The 18,477-nt window shown below is 37.2% G+C and overlaps 1 protein-coding gene across 2 annotated transcripts in view; it reads left to right on the top strand.

The window, feature by feature from the left end:
• PDS5A (PDS5 cohesin associated factor A) overlaps positions 1-18,477 on the top strand; it is a 156,322-nt gene that overhangs the window by 67,512 nt on the left and 70,333 nt on the right. For both annotated transcript variants that reach the window (XM_064366510.1, XM_064366508.1), the window contains exons 11-17: positions 274-419; positions 3,936-4,087; positions 5,938-6,051; positions 7,990-8,071; positions 9,951-9,999; positions 10,246-10,385; positions 18,104-18,219. In XM_064366510.1, coding sequence (XP_064222580.1) covers positions 274-419; positions 3,936-4,087; positions 5,938-6,051; positions 7,990-8,071; positions 9,951-9,999; positions 10,246-10,385; positions 18,104-18,219 — 799 coding nt within the window. The remainder of the gene's footprint in view (positions 1-273; positions 420-3,935; positions 4,088-5,937; positions 6,052-7,989; positions 8,072-9,950; positions 10,000-10,245; positions 10,386-18,103; positions 18,220-18,477) is intronic.

Below are 18,477 nucleotides of genomic sequence, written 5' to 3'. Positions count from 1 at the left end.
TCTGCCTGCCTCAGCCTCCCAAAGTGCTGGTGTTACAGTTGTGAGCCACCATACCTGGCCAGCTTTAGAGTTTTAAGTGCAGTTTTGTGATTACAGTAGAGTACTGTTGCTGTAAAAATAACGTAATTTAATTTCATGCCATATTTTACCAACATTGCTTTAGTATGGACAAAAACTTCATGTATTTCTGTTCTATTCTGCTGTTCTGAATCATGACAAATTACATAAATTACATAGCTAACATCTGGCCTAAGTTTTTTTCTGTTATTACAGAATATTTAAAGGTTAGATCACATGATCCAGAAGAAGCTATTCGTCATGATGTCATTGTTACTATTATAACAGCGGCCAAGAGAGACCTGGCCTTAGTAAATGATCAGCTGCTTGGCTTTGTAAGGGAAAGAACACTGGATAAACGGGTAAAATCTGAGGCATTTTATTCTTATGTAATTTACTGTGTTTAAATTGCTAAATACAATTGGTGTCATTTTCTGTTAAATTTAATGTCTTTCTGTGTGAAAATTAAATTAACAATGATAAAGACATACAAATCCTAATTTGTATGTCTCCTGTATATCTTTTAATTATCCTTATGAATAGATACATTGGATTCTATAGCTTTTGAGATCTTAAGTGTGGAGTTTTTTTCTGGCATACCTTTATAAGAGAACCACAAGTTAATCAAAATTTTACCTTTTTACTTACATGATGAGTTTCAAAAGAATAGCAGTTGAATGTCTACTCTTATAGTTAACATTTTCAAATATGATTTTCTTTTTTAACTTAGTTAGGTTTGTCATTCATTGAACTAAAGAATGTCACTTCCTTAGAAAGTGATGTTTACATATTAATAACCCAAGCTAAGGACAATAGTGATGGTTATGTGTTTAGTTATTTTTCCTGTGATTTTCTCCATTTGAGGCAGTTAAAAACATAGATTGATAAGGAAAAATAGTGCTAAGAACACTACTAAGGAATAGGGTCAGCTATAAACAAGAGAAAGAAGTGTAAGGCAGGCTGATTAGGTATCTTTCTAACATGTTTCATGATTGCCTTGTAACATGCTATTATTTTATTAGAGTTGTTGAAAATTAATTTTCTCTGCAACTGAGTATTATAATTTCAGGGTAGAAAAGTAATTGGTTGTGGTTTTACAATATAGCAAGAGGCATTCTTTAATTTTTAACTTTTAAAATTGTTATAGGATGTAAATGTTTAAAAAAAGATGGATACCTTTTTAACTTCTTCAACAGTGTTAGTAATTCTAACTTTGAAGATTTTTTTTTCCCTTGGCTTTAGTTTAAATGAAATGACTCTCCCCCTAGTGGTTATTTGGCATTCTTCCTTTCCCCCTTAAAAAAAATTTCACTACTATTAAAGTTTTTTCATAGTTTCAGAAAGTTGAATAAATGAATCTACCTAACTGAAACTGTACGATATTTTCTGACCTGGATTTTAGTTTAATAAGTTAGATGACCTTGTTTATAGCCTTTCTGGGAAAAAAATTATTTTTTCTCTAGAAATTTGGGAACAGGATTTAATCTTAAGATTTTATTGTTCTTTTTTTTTTTTTTAATTTCATGTAAGAAACGTCAAAAGACTTTTGCTAACCTGTTACATAGGAACAAAGTTTTATTCCATCTAATAAGTGGCCTAAAAATGAGAAAATGTTACAAAAAAATTATAAAGAACTGTTGACTTAAATGTACTAAAGATAATATACTCCTAAATATACTCCTACCCACCCCTCTTTTTTAGAGGTGGCATGTTACTATGTTACCCAGGCTGAACTTGAACTCTTGGATTTGAGTGCTCTTCTTGCTTCATTCTCCTGAATAGCTGGTACTACAGGCACCCACCACCACACTCAGCTTCTTTTTTCTTTTTTTTTTTAACACAGATATCTTTCTTCACTATTATTTTTCTTACATCTTCTGATGGTCCTCATTCTAAGTTTTCATGGTCTCTTTTCTCTTCTCTCTCAACCTTTCTTTCCTACCCTATTAAACCTTCCCAACCTCTAAAAGTCTCACAGACTCTTCTGCTAACTAGATAAATCATTTGCCTTTTAGGTTTGCAATGTAAGGAAATTCATTTACGGTGATCACTAAGGTCCTTTTTTTTGAGACAGGGTCTCATTTCTTTGTTGCCTAGGCTGGAGTGCAGTGGTGTAATCTCAGCTGACTGCAACCTCCTCTTCCCAGGCTCAAGTGATCATCCCACCTCAGTCTCCCAGGTAGCTGGGACTACAGGTGTGTGCCATTACACTTGACTAATTTTTGTATTTTATGTAGAGACGGGGTTTCACCATGTTGCCCAAGCTGGTCTTGAACTCCTGGGCTCAAGGAATCTGCCTGCCTCCACCTCTGCCTCCCAGAGTACTGGGATTACAGGCTTGAGCCTGTTCTGTCTTTTGGGAGCTCTTTAATTTGATGTTGAAGTTCTTGGACTGATAGTTTAATTTTTTAATCTTTTTTAATTTCCAGAAGCACCTCTCATTATCTAATTTTTCTTCATTTTTTTCTTTTTAAATCAGTTTCCTCAGGTTGAATCATTAATTTTTCTATATTACTTTCTTTTCTGCCTCCTTTCCCTTTTTTCTTCCCTGCTTTACTTCCTTTTCTTCTTCCTTGCTTCTTTCTTCCCTCCTGTCCTCCCTGCCTCTCTCCCTACCTTCCTTCCTTTCTTCCTCAGAGGAAATGAGTCTTATTTTATGGTGTAAAATCTTATCTCCCTGAGAATATTTGAAAGTTTCTTCTGTTGCCTGTATTATCTATGTTGGCACTGAGTCCTGTTTTCCTCCTCTGGCCTGTTTGTTTTGGTCCCTTTCTTTACTGTTGAAACCTTTTCTCAAAGGTCTGATGATGCTTGAATTTTTTTTTTTTTTTGAGATAGAGTGTCACTCTGTGGCCCAGGCTGGAGTGCAATGGTGCGATCTCGGCTGACTGCAACCTCCACCTCCTGGGTTCAAGCGATTCTCCTGCCTCAGCCTCCTGAGTAGCTGGAATTACAGACTCATGCCACCATGCTCAGCTAATTTTTGTATTTATAGTAGAGATGGGGTTTCAGCGTGTTGACCAGGCTGGTCTTGAACTCATGACCTCAGGTGATCCACCTGCCTTGGCCTCCCAAGGTACTAGGATTACATGTGTGAGCCACTGCCCCTGCCCTTGGTCAGATTTTTTAACTGAATCATGGCACAGCTGATTGGAAGCTCTGTGTGAGTGGCAGGTCTTGTCAGCTTGGTGAGCTTATTTTTAGATTCACTGGGTAGTCAGCCAGCTCAACTGTTAGATTCACTACAATTTTAGATTCACTGGGTAGTCAGTTCCCCAACTCCTGAGCTCAAGCGATCCACCTGCCTTAGCCTCCCACAGTGCTGGGATTACAGGTGTGAGCCACTGTGCCCGGCCCAGAATTCTTGATAGTCAACTTTGTTCTTATCCTAAGTTAACATCTAAAGGGATGTAACTGGCAATTAAAACATTCCAGATAATAGGGCTTTTGTTTGAGAGGGGAATTATAATCACTTCTAAAACTTGGTGAATTTTCTTTCAGTATCAAATGAAATCTCCCTTAAGATTATTACTGAGTTTCAAGGGAAATAAAAAATCAGTAACCTGTCACTCTAGCTACTCAGGATGCTAAGGCAGGAGGATTGCTTTAGCCCAGAAATTTGAGACCAGCCTAGGCAACATAACGAAACCCCATTTATTTAAAAAGAAAAAGGTAGATCATTTAGCAATATTTGCATTGGAAAATTTCTAAATAGGAACAGATTCAAAATTGTTTTTAAAGCCTCTTGTGAGAAGAAATAGTTTGCCTGTCTATAAAGATACACATAAGACTGTAAAACCTAATGAAGCCAAGGCAATCTTTAGAGATTAGTACAAGTTTTGGTATCTTGCTCATCTAATTAATTTTATGCTTTTTAGTGGCGAGTAAGAAAAGAAGCTATGATGGGTCTGGCTCAGCTTTATAAGAAATACTGTCTTCATGGTGAAGCAGGAAAGGAAGCTGCAGAGAAAGTCAGCTGGATAAAGGACAAACTTTTGCATATTTATTATCAGAACAGCATTGACGACAAGTGAGTTTAATATGTTGATAGAATGGTTGAGTATAAAACTACTTTTAAAAATGTCTTTAATATTTTAATAACTTATTTTTATGTTTTTCACAAAATAAACTTAATTCAACTTGATTAATAATTCACAAGTTTAGAGATAACTTTTTACATTTTTTTTTATCCTGTGTTTAAACAAGACTCTCCACGATTATAAGGTAGCCTTATAATAGTGAAATAGGCATGGTCTTTGAAGTCAGAACTGAGACCAAGTGTTCACTCTGCCCTTTATTAGATGTGTACTCTTACACAAGTTCATTAACTTCTTGTGCACTTCAGTTTTATATAAAAAGCAAAAATAATGCCTTTCCTACAGGATTGTCATATAGATTAAATTAAATAATGAACGTAAAGCATCCTAGCCCAATGTGTGGCAATAGAGCACTATTCAATTAACTGCTAGTTACTTTCCTTTTTATACCACCACCAGTAGAGGAATTACTAAGTTGTTTTCATTTTCTGAATATTACTTACAATTTTTTATTGGAGGCCAGGCGTGGTGGCTCACGTCTGTAATCCCAGCACTTTGGGAGGCTGAGGCAGGCGGATCACAAGGTCAGGAGTTCGAGACCAGCCTGACCAATGTGATGAACCCAGTCTCTACTAAAAATACAAAAAAATTAGCCAGGTATGGTGGTGCCTGCCTATAATCCCAGCTACGTGGGAGGCTGAGGTAAGAGAATCGCTTGAACCCAGGAGGCAGAGGTTGCAGTGAGTTGAGATCTTGCCATTGCACTCCAGCCTGGGTGACAGAGCGAGACCCAATCTCAAAAAATAATAATAATAATTCTATATTGGATCATACTAATGATACTTGGTTTGTGCAAAATAGTTTCCAATGTTTTGTTTAATTAGACTGACTTCTTTAGCATCACTGGATATGTATTTGTTAGTGAAGAGACCTTATATATTCTTAATCCAGTAATATTGAATACAAGCAATAGATACTAGCAAGAAGGATATCCCAATATTGGTAAGGAATTTAGATTGTGGAGACAAGAAAGATGAAATGTACACAGGAAAATCTGTATTTTCAGGAAGTGATATAAAGGAAGATTCCCCGTTTTTAACTATGTGACAACATGGGAAATGGACCAAATGGTAATCAGAGGAAATTAATGAGTTTCTTACTAATTAGCTGTACTGCAGATTATAGCTTTATATGTTGCATTAATGAGTTTGCTATTGCTCTAGACTGCTGAAGAATAGGCGGAACAGCCTATCACCATGTGTTTAGGAATAGCATTTAACTCTTCTGGAACAAATGTTTTATACTGACAAATTATAAAGCCACATATAGTAACCGTGTCTCTAAAGTTAAATTGTACTGAAAGTTTTCCAAGGAAGGAACTCATTATAAACTGATATCTTCCATTGTATGTACACACATAGCTACGATCTTGATATGATATCTTGGCACAAGATGGTTAAAACTTTAAATATTGACTGGGCGAGGTGCCTTATGCCCATAATCTTAGCACTTTGGGATGCTAAGGCGGGTGGATTGCCTGAGCTCAGAAGTTCCAGATCAGCCTTGGCTACATAGGTACGCTTTGTCTCTACAAAAATTATAAAAATTAGCCAGGCATGATCATACCCACCTGTAGTCCTAGCTACTGGAAAGTCTGAGGTGGGAGAATCATTTGAACATGCGAGGCAGAGGTTGCAGTGAGCCGAGATGACACCCGTGTACTCTAGCCTGGGCAACAGAGCAAGACCCTATTTTAAAAAAGAAAAAAAAAGCTATTGCTTTTTAAAAATAGAATGATTGTGTTACTTAGTTTTTTGTTGTTGTTGTTGTTGTTGTTTCATAGACTGTTGGTAGAGAAAATCTTTGCTCAGTATCTTGTCCCCCACAACCTGGAAACAGAAGAGAGAATGAAATGCTTGTATTACTTATATGCTAGTTTGGATCCAAATGCTGTAAAGTAAGTTACTTTTCAAATAACTGCTGTATTTCCAAAAGATTTCATAAAATAACTTTATCTTATCTAATTAATTGTTATTGGTTGAATTGTTGCTGCTTCTATATTTGAATCAAGAACCTCAGGTAAATATTTATAGACAAAATATTATGATTTATGTTCAGGTCAGTTAACACCAAAACTATTCTTACTCTTATATGTATAGGCATATTTGGCAGCTGGATCAATAGTAGGATGGTTTCAGGTATTCAAATAAATGAACATGTCAGAATACCTGTGACTAGTGTCTAAAACTACTGGTGCTTTATCCTATCCTTCCAAACTAAATATGAAGCTTAATAACTGAATACTGGTTCTTTGTTGGGTGAATATATTCAGATCTTCTCTATGTAGGATGGCCATGTGATTGATTATCCAACTAGATTATTTTCAGACTACAAGGGATCACTGTTGATATTTTTGCCCAGATAACCAGCATAATCAAACTGTCCCAGGCCAACCAGGATGTGTGGGCATTTCACTTTAATAGATTTTTTTAAAGTAAATGTTACAGTATATATTTATATATATATACACACATATCATGTTGTACATCATAGTATATGTAATTTTTCTCAAAAATACACAATGTAAATGAGTCATGTCATTAAGAATTCTGATCTCAAGATGGAAGGATCACTTGAGCCTAGATGCTCAACCAGCCTAGGCAACATAGTGAGACTCTGTCTTAAAAAAGAGAGAAAAGTCTGAGTTAGGATTTTGATTGTTTGCCATTGCGGCTTCTTACGTGTTCCTGCTTGGTAGATTAAGACTGCATTTTTAGGCTGGACACAGTGGCTCACCCCTGTAATCCTAGCACTTTGGGAGGCTGAGGCGGGCAGATCATTTGAGGTCAGCAGTTCCAGACCAGCCTGCCCAGCATGGTAAAACCCCATCTCTACTAAAAATACAAAAAAAAATTGGCTGGGCGTGGTGGGACACGCCTGTAATCCCAGCTGTTAGGGAGGCTGAGGCAGGATAATTGCTTGAATCCAAGAAACAGACATTACAGTGAGCTGAGATCATGCCATTGCACTCCAGCCTGGGCAACAGAGTAAGACTCTGTTTCAAAAAAAAAAAAAAAAAAAAAAAAAAAATATATATATATATATATATATATATGCTGCCAATTTTGCAGAAGTTCTATAAGATAGTGTTATACCATTACTAATGCCTTTCCTGGCTTAAGGTTTTGATGTTTGTTTATATTTCAAAATAACTAACAGAGTACTTGGAGATTAGTGATTTCTCAGAGGTCATTTGGGCACCTGGAAATATGGAGGGATTTGTGATTCCCTGTGTTCCTGGAGAGAGAAAAGTCTAGAATAAGCACAATAATGTAAACTTGGCATCTTGAATCTGCGTCATTCCTAAGATACTACATTTCTCAAAATAGTCTGTAGTGCTTCATGTACACTCCTTAGCCTGTATAATAGGCCTTCATGATTTGATCTGTGTCTGTGGAATGCTCCAGGTTCCTTGTGCTCCACACATATGCCCTGTGCTTCAAGCATATGTGTATATATATATATGTATGTATGTATATATATATATATATATATTTTTTTTGACTTTGCTATATGTCCCTTGCACTTTGACATTTTATCTTTCCTTGTACCAGAACTTTCTGGCTACCTGTATTTAAAACATCTTTCAATCTCTTTATTGCCTATTGATCTTTCTAAACCTCTCAAATATTTTCTCTCATAAGAAGGCTTATATTTACCATTTGTACTAAATTGTCTTAAATCGTAATAGATATATTTTGTGGTGCTTAAACTTTTAAGTAGATGTAGAAGAATGGTGTGTATATACCATGCCAAAAAAAAAGTAGTAAAACCAAATATGAATAATTTCCAGTATTGTTATATAATGTATTTTTTCATATTCCTGACTTGACAGAGCTCTCAATGAAATGTGGAAGTGTCAGAACATGCTTCGGAGTCATGTACGCGAACTATTGGACTTGCACAAGCAGCCTACAGTAGGTTCACTATTTGTTTAAATTCATATTTTATTACAGTCATTGTTCAGATTTTCTGTAGTTCTATATAGCGAAGCAAAGAAATGTATCTCAGTTGTTTTATTTTCCAAATGTCAGTTAAACATAATTTCTATAGTTGTCTAAGCTAAATTTCCATTTAAAATGAATGTAACAAACTCTTATTTTTCAGTTTGAGCAAAGAAATAGTGTTTTAAAGTTTTCAGACACTGAGAGTTTATATATAGTTAATCAATTTTCAAATAATTAGAATTAAATTTCAAGATGAAATTATATTAGATGTCATATTTCTTTTTCACTGCATGAATCATGGTCTCTCAGTATAGAGTGAATATCAGATATCAATCCTATAAATATGCCAATGGCCAACTAAAAAAGAAATAATGCCCCCAAGGTTTTGCAAAGTGGGAGAAGAAAACTTTACATTTTTAAGTGTATTCACTAGAATAGGTGTTCTTAACCAGGGGATCATATATACAGACCTCTCAGGGACACATGGATAATGGAAGAGGAGCTGGTATACTTTTTTTTTTTTTTTACACAAGATCTTACTCTGCTGCCCAGGCTGTCACACAGTGGCATGATCACAGCTCACTGCAGCCTCGATGTCACTGGGCTGAGTGATCCTCCCACCTTAGCCTTCTGAGTAGCTGGGACTACAGGTGTACTCCACCATACCCAGCTAGGTTTTGTATTTTTTTGTAGAGGTGTGTTTTCACCATGTTGTCCAGGCTGGTCTCAAAATGTTGTGCTCACACAAGTCTGCCTGCCTAGGCCTCTCAAAGTGCTAGGATTATTGGTGTGAGACACTGCACCCAGCCTGGCAAACTTTTAAAATAAATCAACAGAGGCCGGGCATGGTGGCTCACACCTATAATCCCAGCAATTTGGGAGGCCGACGCAGGCGGATCACCTGAGGTCAGGAGTTGGAGACCAGCCTGACCCAACATGGAGAAACCCCGTCTCTACTAAAAATACAAAATTAGCCAAGCCTAGTGGCACATGCCTGTAGTGCCAGCTACTCAGGAGGTTGAGGCAGGAGAATCACTTGAACCCAGGAGGCGGAGGTTGCAGTGAGCTGGATCACGCCATTGCAATCCAGCCTGGACAACAAGAGCGAAACTCTGCCTTAAGAAAAAATTAATTAATAGATAACAAAAACATATTTTGCGAGGCATAGAGTCTCTGGTCAGATATTCAATCTTGCCTTTGCAAAATTAGTCATAGATGATACATAAAGGAATGGACATGACTGTATTCCATCAAAACTATTAACAAAAACAGATAGCCCATGCAGGCATGGTCTTCTAACTTTTAAACTAAATTATTCAAATTTAATATAAATTAAAACTAATAATAAAGTAATGCTATATGGGATAGAGGAAAGGGGAGTAATTTTAGAAAGAAAGTTTTCTTGAAGGTATTTAAGTAATGGGCCACAAAATAGCTAACAGAACTCTATTCCAGAAGACAAAATTTCTACTCTTTCTATTTTTACTTTTTTGTGGCATGTAGTTTCACAGTAATTCTGATATGATAATTTTATATGTTAATTGCCTCATTGACCTTTTTTCAGTCTTCTGGCAATTTAACTTTCACATGAAAGTTGTATACTTGTGATTCTTAAAATACCTTCCTCCTAACATCTTTTTTCCTTCTATTTGTCTTAATAGTTGCTACTTTATAATTCCTTGTTGTTAATTTAGTGTATACATGTGGTAAAACCATTTTCCATTGAGCAGATTGTGATGAACTTTTTTTAACTTCATGAAAAATGTACAGTAATGAGTATTGATTTTTGTTACAGAAATTTGTTAACATATATAACTAGTTTTTCTTTTGTTTCTGTTTTAAATTTCAGTCAGAGGCTAACTGTTCTGCCATGTTTGGAAAACTGATGACCATAGCAAGTGAGTATGTTTATTTACTCACTAAACATGTAATAAACGTCATTACAGACAAATTATTTACCCAGTGGGACTACTGATTTAATGCTAAGTAAAATAAAAGAGTCTTCATCTTAATTTTATTTCTAAGAATCAGGTTGATTTTCTTTTAATGGCTCCACAATATTTTTATGACACCTGTTTTTCACTTAGTAGAATAGTTTTTTTTCTTCTTCTTCTCTAATACTGATTTCTCTTTTAATTTTATAGAGAATTTGCCTGACCCTGGCAAAGCACAAGATTTTGTGAAGAAATTTAACCAGGTTCTCGGCGATGATGAGAAACTTCGGTCTCAATTGGAGTTATTAATCAGCCCAACCTGCTCTTGCAAACAGGCAGATGTTTGTGTGGTTAGTAAATCATACTTTACACTTTTCCTCTAGCTTTACTTACAGAAATACATATTTCATTAAAGCCTGTTGTACACAGGGTGATTTGTGTAAATTTAACTGAGAGTGATTATTGTTAAATTTACACAAATTTAATTGAGAATAATTACTCTGAGTTACTCTGTTGTCAAGTTAATTCTCTATCTGCCATTTACTCTCCAGCCACATTCCAGGAAAATGCTAGAGAACTAAGCCAGGGAGATTGGTCTTAGGAATTTTACAAGATAAAGTAATTTGTACTTAGTAGACATTCATTGAGTAACTGTTAAGTATTTTCTGAATGCTTGCGTGCACATGCATTTCCTTCTTTCATGTATTAGAATGGAAACAATCCTTGTCAATAAATTAGCAGCAGTAACATTGCCATATATCTGTTTTCATTTACAGATCAAGTAAATTCCTATCTAGACTTTTGCCTTCATTCTACTCTTGAACTCATTTCATATAAAACAGTATTCTTGAAGCTATCAGGAGGGAAATCTTCATTTATTCAGCTTTTTTTTTGTTTGTTTCCTGATAAAGTCTTGCTTTGTCATCCAGGCTAGAGTGCAGTGTCACAGTCATAGTTCACTGTAGCGTTAAACTCCTGTGCTCAAGTGTTCCTGTACCTCAGCCTTCCACATAGCTAGATACTGGCACATGCATCCACATCCGACTAAGTTTTTAAATTTTTTATAGGCCTGGCATGGTGGCTTGCACCTGTAATCCCAGCACTTTGGGAGGCTGAGGTGAGTGGATTACCTGAGGTTGGGAGTTCGAGACCAGCCTAGCCAACATGGTGAAACCCTGTCTCTACTAAAAATATAAAAATTTACCGGGTGTGGTGGTACATGCCAGCTACTCTGGAGGCTGAGGCAGGATAATCCCTTGAACTCAGGAGGCAGAGGTTGCAGTGAGCTGAAATCGTGCCACTGCACACCAGCCTGGTGACAGAGTGAAACTGTCTTAAAAAAATACTTTTTTTCTTTTGTGGAGACGGGGGTCTCTGTGTTTCCCAGGGTGGTCTCAAACTCTCGGCTTTAAGTGATCTCACCTCAGCCTCCTGAAACAGTGGGATTACAGTTATGAGCCACTGTACCCAGCCTCATTTATTCAGCATATTATGAGAGAGTCATAGGTTTCCACCATACCATTTATTACCAATGTGATCTTTAGTAAGTAATTCAATATATTTATTTGAGCCCTGTTTTGCTCATCTGTAGACTTTAATCAACCTCATAGGGTTGCTATAAGATTCTTTTTTTTTTCTTCTCTTTTTTTTTGGAATAGAGACTATCGCTGAGGCCAGAATGCAGTGATGTGATCTCAACTCACTGCAACCTCCACCTCCCTGGTTCAAGTGATTCTCATCCCTCAGCCTCCCAAGTAGCTGAGATTATAGGCATGCACCACCCCACATGGCTAATTTTTTTGTGTTTTTAGTAGAGACAGGGTTTCACCGTGTTAGCCAGGCTGGTCTTGAACTCCCGACCTCAGGTGATCCACCCACCTTGGCCTCCCAAAGTGATGGGATTACAGGTGTGAGCCACACAACCTCCTGCATTCAAGTGATCCTTCCACTTCAGTCTCCTTAGTAGCTGGGACTACAGGCACATGCCACCATGCCCAGCTAATTTTTGTACTTTTCGTAGAGACAGGGAACTCCTGAGCTATCTGCCCTCCTTGGCCCTGCAAACTGTTGGGATTATAGGTGTGAGCCACCACTCCCAGCCAAGAAAATTTTTAATAGGAATAAGCTAATAGAATAAAAATGTTTAATAGGAAGAAGTTAATAATAATAAGCTAATAGAATAAGGATATAAGGAAAGAAAATATTTTGTGTACACCTGTAAAATGTGTGTTTTAAGCTAAGTTTTATTACAAAAGAGTCAAAAAGCTAAAAAAATAAAAAATAAAAAAATAACACCGGTACATTGGCTTACATCTGTAATCCCAGCACTTTGGGACGCCTAGGCAGGAGGATCACTTGAAGCCAGGAGTTTGAGACCAACCTGGGCAATATATCGAGACCCTGCCTCTGCAGAACACTAAAAAAACTAGCTGCACGTGGTGGTGCACGCCTATAGTCCTGCCTCCTCCAGAGGCTGAGATGGGAGTATCACTGTATCACTTGAGCCTAGGAGTTTAAGCCTACAGTGACCAAGGTCACACTACTGCATTTCAGCCTGGGTGACAGAGCAAGATCCTGCCTGCAAAAGAAATTTATTTTTTTCGCCCTCTCAACCCAGCTTTTCCCAATTCCAGGAAGAACCGGGAAGAGAAGTCCCAAAAAATTTTTAAAAAGCTAAAAAAACCTTGAATTTTTATTAAGTAAAAATATTACAAAAAGCTGAGGCTAATTTATCTTTGAAGAAAAAATGTTTAAGTAAGTTTAGTGCTGCCTAAGTGTACAGTGTTTATAAAGTCTACAGTAATTTCTAAAGTGTACAGTAATGTCCTATTCCTTCACATTCACTCACCACTTATTCAGTGGCTTACCCAGATCAACTTCTAGTCTTGTAAGCTTTGTTTATGTTAAGTGCTCTATATGTAGGTGTACTGTTTTTTATCTTTTATATAGCATTTTTATTATATGGTTTATATTGTGTTTTCATCTTTTTATGTTTTTATCCTTTCTATGTTTAGATAATGTTTAAATATACAAATATTGTGTTACAGCTCCCTGCAGTATTCAGCATAGTAACATACTGTACAGTTTTGTAGCACAGAAGTAGTAAGCTATACCATTTAAGTTTGTGTGCATCCATTCTGTGATGTTCACATGATGAAATTGCCTTAACAGCACATTTCTCAAAATCTGTCTCTACCATTGAGTGATGCATAATTCTTTGTGTGTGGGGGTAGGGGTATGTATTTCTCCATATATAGGGCTCTGCACTGCCCTATTGGATTTAAATAAATAATCCTTCTTACAATATTACACATAAACGTCAAATACTATGCTTGGGACCAGACTTATGGAGACAAATAAAAGAAATCTAATTTCAATTTATATATGTCTAACTTTGTTCTAGAAAGGATTAGAGTTGATTAGTTTTAAAATAACTTATAAAGGATAAAGACTATAGTAGATGTATATACAAAGAGATCTAGCTCAGTGGAACAAGTATCATTTATTCAGCATAGAGATCTGCAAATACCAATAATTAGGAGGACATGGAGGGGAAACCAATTTAGGTTAGAGAAGAGTGGGCTCGTCTCTCAGGGTTTGGAATGTGGACATGCCAAATGCCCAGACTACCTCAACCTTTGTATTTCTTTTTAAAATTTTATTTACTAGGTTATATTTTTCTTGTTTTGAGACAGGGTATTTCTCTGTCACTCAGGCTAGAGTGCAATGACACAATCTCAGCTCTCTGTAACCTCTGCATCTCAGGCTCAAACGATCATCCTGCCTCAGCCTCCCAGGTAGCTGGGACTACAGGCATGCACCATCATGCCTGAGTAATTTTTGTATTTTTAGTAGAAACAGGGTTTCACATGTTGCCCAGACTGGTCTCAAACTCCTGGACTCAAGTGATCCCAGCCACCATGCCCAAAAACCTTTGCACTTCTGAGCTGAGTAATTTGTTGAAAACGCTTAAAAGTTTCATTGACTTCTTTGGCATTTAGCTAGTTCCAGAGTCCTGTGTCCTGCAGAGAATCTAATATTATAATTAGATCATGCAATGAAATAGCTTGAAAAGGCCAAGCACAGTGGCTCACTCCTGTAGTCCCAGTACTTTGGGAAGCTGAGGTGGGCAGATCACTTGAGGTCAGGAACCAGCACGGTAGAAATGAAGACCATACAGTGTTAAGAGCATGGGTTCATGATACCTTCTTTCCTAACTCTTATATTAGCATGTGTGATTGTGCATGTTATTTAACTATATGTTCTCATATGTAAAGTGAGACTTAGAATACTCTTTAGATACATGAAACGACCTCTGTTAGAGTACCTCTATGAGTTTGTCCTTTCCCCTCGGGCTACTGAATATTATTTACATATTTTCGATGATACCCCATTCCTGTTCTGATATAAAAGAATAAAGAAAAATATGCAACCATAAAATTTAGTTTCTCTCATTCTGTGTAGTTTTCACCCCATCCTTGAGAGTTCCTTCTCTGTACCCTAATGTGTATTTATCACTACCTCTTTATTTTCGTAAATTACAATCATATCTCACTTCTCAAGAGGTAGATATTACTTGGTAAGAGATTTAGTAGGCATATAAATCTAATATTTTCATTTCTCTTTGTCCAGGTTCCATTTCTGAAAAATCTTAGCAAAAGTACTTTGAGCAAAGATTATCAACAGAGACGTGTATTTGTATGTGGGGTGGAGATGTAATGAAAGAGAGCAGTGGAATTGAAATATGATATATGGATATATTTTCCTTTTAGAATTCAAGTTTTAGGTTTCTACACCTTGACGCTAGAGAGGGACCACATATTTGCCATAGCTTCAGCTGTGCCTCCTAGTTTATGCTTCATTGCCTGCCTATGACAGTGGTCCCCCAATTTTAATATTTTCCAGGAAGCTTGCTTATTCAGCATTTAGTGAAACAGTCCTCAGTTTGAATATCAGCTATACTGATGTGACCTTTAGTTACTCACTATTTTCTAGCCTCCTTATTTATTTTCTTCACCTATAAATATTATCACCCTCATAGGATTTTTAAAAGAATAAAGTAAAATGAAATTTTATATATGGCTTAATACAGGGCCTTCCTGCACTGCCTGCAGGGTTTCAATAAATGGTCATTCTTTTAGGTCTTACAATGCAAAGAGTAAGGATCTTTAAAACAGGTGTGATGTAGGATCGTGAATCCATCTTTTAACCAAGTCTCTACATGAGTAATTTGTGAACTACACTTATAAAAACCCTCCTCTACGTAATTACCTGGATATTCGTTGTATCTTCAGAAGTCCAAATATTATTTTCTTTTTTGATCAAGCACACACTGTTATAATTCACTGCATTATTTAATACATTTTATAATACACGGATTCTCATGGAGCTTGCAGAATAAGTGACAGAGGCCAACAAATATTTTTATGGAATTGTGTGCTTTGGTAAAATAAAGGAGCATTACTCATCCCAAGCAGGGAGGGAAATAGGTCCAGGAATCACTTCTTCTAGAATAAGTGACTCCTAAGTTGAATCTTAAAGGATGAATAGGAATTAGACCATTGTGCAAAGAATGACTGCTTTATTTCTAGATTGGCTGACTGGATATCAGGGGAGATGATTTAGGGAAGAAGACAGCGTCTTAGCAGTTGTGTTCAGAAGTGTTGAGATTTAGGCCTGGTTCTGTATATTAGTACAGTTATATCGCTTGGAGGAAGTACAGAAGAAATCGGAGACAAATCTGAGAACCGCCCCCCCCTGCCACGTGTGTGTGTGTGTGTGTGTGTGTGTGTACGTGTGTTTGTGTTTTTTGAGACAGTGTCTCACTGTGTTGCCCAGTCTGTGAAGTGCAGTGATGTGATGATAGCTCATTACATCTTCAACCGCCTGGGCTCAAGTGATCCTCCTACCTTAACCTCTCAAGTAGCTGGGGCTACAGGTGTGTGCCACCATGCCCAGCTAATTTTTTTGATTTTTCGTAGAGATAAGATCTCACTATGTTACCCAGGCTGGTCTCAAACTCCTGAGCTCAAGTGATCCTCCTGCCTCAGCCCCGTTTTTGTTTAGTTATATCTTTTTATAATTCAATGAGTTTAATGCACATCTCACTTGAATATGAAAGTTAAAACTTTGGAAGTTCCTTCTTGTAAGAAACTGCTTTATCCTTTTCTAGATTACTGATTCCAGCCGCAACGAATATTGATAATATTAAATTCCCTTCTAATTTATTTTTAGTAGCCATAACAGTAATTGTGCAACAAGGATAAGTGTGCACATGAAAGAATACCTTTTTAAAAGAAGATTTTTTTCTTTTTCTTTTTTTCAAGATGGAGTCTTGCTCTGTCACCTAGGCTGGAGTGCAGTCGTGCGATCTTGTTTCACTGCAACCTCTGCCTCCCAGGTTCAAGTGATTCTTATGCCTCAGCCTCCTGAGTAGCTGGGATTATAAGTATGCATCACCATGCTCTGCTAATTTTTGTATTTTTAGTAGAGATGGGGTTTCACCGTGTTGGTCAGACTGGTCTCAAACTCCTGACTTCAAATGATCCGCCTATCCCCCTTGGCCTCCCAAAATGCTGGGATTACAGGCATGAGCCACTGCACCGGGCCTAATACCATAGTCTTTGAGTTTAAATGGATAGTTACTTTTTTGTTGTTTTTTGAGACAGAGTCTATGCAGCCGTGCAATCTTAGGTGGTCACTGCAACCTCCACCTAGCAGGCTCAAGTGATCCCCCCACCTTAGCCTCCTGAGTGGCTGGGACCACAGGCAAGTGCCATCATGCCTGGCTAATTTTTTGTATTCTTTGGTAGGAACAGAGTTTTGCCATGTTTCTCAGACTGGTCTTAAACTCTTGAGCTCAGGCAATCCACTTGCCTTAGCCTCCCAAAGTGCATTGATTACAGGTGTGAGCTACCGTGCCTGGCTGAGAGTTACTTTTATTATTGGGGTCATCTATCAGCCTTTCATAATTATATGTCTAAATTATAAATACTAGGGGTGTACATGGTTCTCATTTATCCTTCTTTCAGAACTGAAAACTTTTGCAAGTATTTATATATGTATGAATATCTATTTTTTAAAAACAAATTAACTGGCCAGGTGTGGTGGCTTTATGCCTGTAATCCCAGCACTTTGGGAGGCCAAGGCTGGCTGGTAGATCATCTGAGGTCCAGGAGTTCAAGACCAGCCTGGCCAACATGGCGAAACTCCATGTCTACTAACAGTACAAAAAATAGCCAGGTGTGGTGGCACATAACTGTAATCCCAGCTACTATGGAGACTGAGGCAGGAGAGTTGCTTGAACACAAGAGGCAAAAGTTGCAGTGAGCCAAGATTGTGCCATTGCACTCCAGCCTGGGTGACAGCAAGACTCCATCTCAAAAAAAAAAAAAAAAGTTAACTGAAACAAAACATAATATTCTGTCAAATTATGAAACAAAACCAAAAAAGCATACCCATAAAAGTACAAATCATTTATATTCTAAATTAGAGCATTAAAAAGGTTGCGATAGGCCGGGCACGGTGGCTTACACCTGTAATCCCAACAGTTTGGGAGGCCGAGGCAGGGGGATCACTTGAGATTAGGAGTTCAAGATCAGCTTGGCCAACGTGGTGAAACCCTGTCTACAAAAATTAGTTGGGCATGGTGGCACCTACCTGTAATCCCAGCTACTCGGGAGACTGAGGCAGGAGAATCACTTGAACCCAGGAGGTGGGGGCTGCAGTGAGCCGAGATTACACCACTGCACTCTAGCCTGGTGACAGAGTGAAACTCTGTCTCCAAAACAAAAAAAAAAGGTTGCTATATTAAACAATAATTTCATTGAAGAACTGTGAGGCAAGACTGCATTCACTCAGAAACGACATCATCCACTTTTTTTCTCCGCTGTCCAGATTTTGCAGTGATTGCTCAGTGGGTGTAAAAATTTAAGCTAGGGTTTAGAGCAGAAAATTCCCAGTTATGTTGATTTTGAATATTTCAGTTCCTTTTCTTGGCCTACAGTTATTTTGCTTTTGAAAAATGTGAAAGCAAATCACACTTGGTAAAACTCTTTTCTTTCTATAGAGAGAAATAGCCCGGAAACTTGCAAATCCTAAGCAACCAACAAATCCTTTTCTAGAGATGGTCAAATTTCTGTTGGAAAGAATCGCACCTGTGCACATTGATTCAGAAGCCATAAGGTAAGCTAGGAAGAATATTCACTCAAAAATAGATAATCTGAAACTTCATTGTTGTTCATTTAAATTCTGGGCCTCTAAAGATACCTAAAAACCTCTGTATGTCTCTTTCTAATCACGGGGGTGTTACATCATTCAAGTTGAAGGAAAAGCCTGCTTATTTTATGATCTTTGGCTTTATTTAATGCTTTTTGTTTTTAAAGGGTTTTTATGTTTATTTTTAGCTTACATATTCTCATTAAAGAAAACTTAGAAAAAAGG

This window comes from Aotus nancymaae, unplaced genomic scaffold (genome assembly GCF_030222135.1).
Source record: "Aotus nancymaae isolate 86718 unplaced genomic scaffold, 86718_ANA_hifiasm-v0.15.2.pri h1tg000006l, whole genome shotgun sequence".
In the NCBI taxonomy this organism is placed as follows: Eukaryota; Metazoa; Chordata; class Mammalia; order Primates; family Aotidae; genus Aotus; species Aotus nancymaae.
This window is presented reverse-complemented; position numbering and strand designations above follow the sequence as displayed.